The 4,015-nt window shown below is 39.7% G+C and overlaps 1 protein-coding gene across 1 annotated transcript; it reads right to left on the bottom strand.

Moving 5' to 3' along the window:
* Positions 1–2,661: 2,661 nt before the first annotated feature.
* On the bottom strand, positions 2,662–3,516 carry LOC110108223 (cysteine proteinase inhibitor 4-like). Its single transcript, XM_020838772.2, has one exon. It carries the CDS (start codon positions 3,361–3,363, stop codon positions 2,920–2,922), a length of 444 nt encoding a protein of 147 aa, XP_020694431.1. The 5' UTR covers positions 3,364–3,516; the 3' UTR covers positions 2,662–2,919.
* Positions 3,517–4,015: the final 499 nt, after the last annotated feature.

Here is a 4,015-nt window from a genome sequence, read left to right as displayed (position 1 = left end):
AAAAAGTTCTTAATTTTTTTTTTTTTTTGAATAAAGACTTGATGTTGTTGTTGTTGTTTGAATAAAGACCAAAATCTAATTTTATGTAGAATCATTTGAATAAACAAAAGAATACAACTTCAAAGCAAGTACGAATTTTTTGTGTTTTTAGATTTCGTAGAAAATCAATAACAATTTTTTTTCTTTTTCTTAGTTTTTGTTTCTTTTAAAAATAAATATGAATCACAATCAATCACAATAATCTTCTTTCACAAGTGCAATCAAAATCAAATCAAAATGCAAGAAATAAAAGTGTTGAAAGTAAATGCGAAAAAAAAAGAGATGCATTTTTATAGTGGCATGATCAACTTGACCTATGTTTACTACCCAAAAGCCCTCTCTTCGAGAATTGCACTAACACAGTGATTCTCCTTCGGCCCACAATTAGCGGAAAAGCCCTTCTCTCTTTCCACAGGTGGAGAATGCACATTTACAGACTCTTCACACTTGAAGAATCCATCCTTTCACCTCCTCAGTCCAGTAGAGGCGTCGTGTCCTCCTTTCACCTCCTCGTTCCAACAGATTCATCGTGTCTTCCTTTCACCTCCTTCATCCGACGGAGTAGCCATATCCTCCATTCATCTCCTCGGTCCGGCGAAGTCGCCGTATCCTCCTTTCACCTACTTAGTTTGACAGAGTTGTCGTGTCCTCCTTTCACCCCCTCGATCCGACAGAGTCGCCGTATCCTCTTTTCACGTCCTCACTCTGGTGGAGTCATCGCGTCCTCCCTTCACCTCCTTAGTCCGACAGAGTCGTCATGTCCTCCTTTCACCTCCTCGGTATGATGAAGTCACTGTCTTCCCTTCACCTCCTCGGTCAGGCAAAGTCACTGTACCACTAGCCTCCTCGGCTAGCGAGCATTGGGCAACAAAGTCTTTCCTTCACAGAGCTCCTCTCAAGAGACTCACCAACACAACCAAAGGACCTCAGATGTAGGTCAGCCATAGTAACCGTGTGAAAATCCCTCTCAAAGTCTTAAATCCCTTAAAGTTATTCTCCCTCCCACACAAACTCACCCTCTCTTTCACTTTCTCAATGCTATCCCTCCAAGCTCTTTCAAGGAAGAAACAATACCCTTGACTATCAAAAAGCCCCTTCTAACAAATTAAAAAAGAGTTTATAAAGAGGTCTATAAAAAGCATTTATACTTAACCAATTTGCATAGAGTACTCCTTGAGAAGAATGATGAGCTAAGGAGCTGGGAGCAAACTAGAGCAACTTAAAAAGTAGAATCGAGCATTGAGATAGTATACTTCTATCATAAGGATGTCGATGAGTTACTTTGAAGATTTCAAGAGGATAGTGGGTGAAGACATGAGTGCTTATAAAGCCAAAGAGAATAGAAAAATGACAACAATTCAATCTTGCATCGACCATAAAATTGTCGATTTGCATAATCAAGTAAGCACCTTAGATTTTTTCTAGCTGAATTAGAGCTAGCCAAGAGAGAGATCATCAAATTGTTTTACTTGACACAATTGCGAATTGTCGATTCAGAAGATTCGCTGAAAAAGTTGTAGTTATATTAGGTTGGAACTTCTCAAATATTTGTGTTCGCCAAATTTTCTAGCCTTGTCAAGTACAAGAATGATGTGATGGATAAATCCCAAGAATGCATAATCTTCTGCTTAGATGTTTTGTTGGATCAACATGTGATTAATTTAGTGTGGCACAACTTGAGCTTCTTGCAATGCATATAAGTTTTTAGAAGGTAAAGGGACACCCATTGAAGAAGAAGATGGCTAACATACTACTCTGAAGGACGTGGATAGCGGACACTCTTCCAAATGGTATCTATTGCCAGCATAAAATGTATAAGATAATTGTATATATTGAATGACCCTAAAAAAAAGGTCCTCTAACCTCATATTTGTAGGGTTCTTGGGCGCTATAAGAAAAGCAATAAAAAATACACATGTACATGAGGTGTGAGGACTAAAATGTGTAGTCAAGATGATACAATATGTATGAAATGAAACACTTGGGCAATCACACGGATCGGACTTGAAGTTGGATGAGCTGATGCCATGATGATCCAATGCTTAGTCAGATGAAATCGTTGACTAGCTAGGTGACGTCATCGACTCATATGAACTATGAAGAAGCCGCCAACTTGTCTTGATGAAGCCTTTGACGCATCTGGGGAAATCACCAACTTGTTTGAATGAAGTCATCAACTCATCTAGAAAAAACACTTACTTTCTTGGAGGTGCCTGTAGGCTCCCTTATAAGTTGGACACTTTTCACTTGGCTTGTCATAGCTTGAGTTGGCCTATAAGATATCGGGGTGTATAAGGGTGATATGGAATCCAATTCGAGTTATTTGGCCCCAAGTTGAAATTGAAAGTTTTGATAATTGTTTCTAAAAGTATATTATGAAATCTTATCTTGATAAGATTTGAGCAATAGACATAATAATCAGTTCTATAAGCATGACAAATGAAATTTACGAATCTTTGTAAATGATTTATACAAATTGCAGTTTCATTCTGGAGTTCTACATAAGAAAAATCACACTTTGCAAATAATAGGCTTACATGCTTGAGAAAAGAGCTTGTTTTTTTTTTTTTTTTCTGTTGCTATGCTATTTTACATGTTTATTTACAATTCCAAATCCCAATAGGCATCGATGAATTCAATGTTTCCATGGAAATCAATATTATTCCATCTTTTTGCTTATTTACAAAAACCAAAAGCAAAATACAGGGAAAAAAAGAAGAGAAAATGGCAGACTAGTCAAGCTCAAATCAGAAGTTACAAGCAATCAGAGACAACAGAAATTTTCTTATAATCACAAAGCATAAAAAGGGAAAGGTATTCACTGCGAAAGAAACATAAAAAAGCTTCATATACGTACTACTACAGAGAGCAGGGAACAGACTAATCATCGGAGCGGGTGAAAGAAAGGAGGTCGCGGCTGCGTTCAGGGATCGAAGGGCGGGTGATAACAACTGCATCGAACGTGAGGTGGTCGCTGCTGTGAGAGCCCACGGCAGCCACGCGGAGATGGTACTTGATGCCAGAGACCACCTGGCGACGGCCGCTCAGAACGCCGGAGAAGGTGATGGGGGCTTCACCGGGGCCTCGGAGCCGGCGATTGTACTCATCGACGGAGTAGCGCCCAATATCTCGTACCTCTAGGTTCGAAGCAGCGTCAGGTATATCCTTCCATCCTCCAACTTTTCTCCCCCATCCACGAACGCCGCCGAGCTGGTAGGCCGATGCTATGGAGGAGAAAGAGGCGGAGAAAACGAGGCCGATGAGGAAGACAAGAGAGAGAAAGGGGATGGAGGTGCGGGAGGATGATGTCAACGAGTTAGCCATGGATTGATTGAGAATGGAATGGGAGTGTGCAGTCGTATTTGGGGATTTTCTTTTATAGGTTAATTTGGTCGAATTTTTAGAGAGAGAGAGCGAATGGCCGGGCGGTCTGCCGCCGGCGAAGGCCGCGTCTGGAATTGGGAATTGGGAATTGGGAATCGGCGTGGCGCGTTCGAGGGATTACGCAAAATCATATTTTAATACAATTTTTATAAGAAATCGACGAATGCCTTCGTTAATAAGAAATATCGTAAAACGTTGCAAAATATCCTGAACGTGAGAAGTAAATCATTTTTTTAATTTTGACATTAGCATAAATCTCAATAGCATATTGATATATCATATTGATATATCATAAAAAAAATATCTTGATTAAGCACAAATCTCGAGACAAAATTGAATTGAAAATTTTCAAAATTAAATTCGGAATCATATGAACTCCGGTTTAAGCAAGCTTATAGTCGAACTGACGTCTCGAAAAGACGAGCCCAACAACATCAAATTTGGCTCAATCCGAGCCCAAATGGGTCTGAATTGAAGACCCAAAGCGCATTTGGAAGGTTCAAACTATAAATTGGATGACCAAATAGTTTACAAACGTGACATGCTTATATTCGAATCGAGTAGCTCGATGAGACAAATCCAACGAGCCCAA

The sequence above is a fragment of the Dendrobium catenatum genome, unplaced genomic scaffold (assembly GCF_001605985.2).
Source record: "Dendrobium catenatum unplaced genomic scaffold, ASM160598v2 fragScaff_scaffold_1344, whole genome shotgun sequence".
In the NCBI taxonomy this organism is placed as follows: Eukaryota; Viridiplantae; Streptophyta; class Magnoliopsida; order Asparagales; family Orchidaceae; genus Dendrobium; species Dendrobium catenatum.
This window is presented reverse-complemented; position numbering and strand designations above follow the sequence as displayed.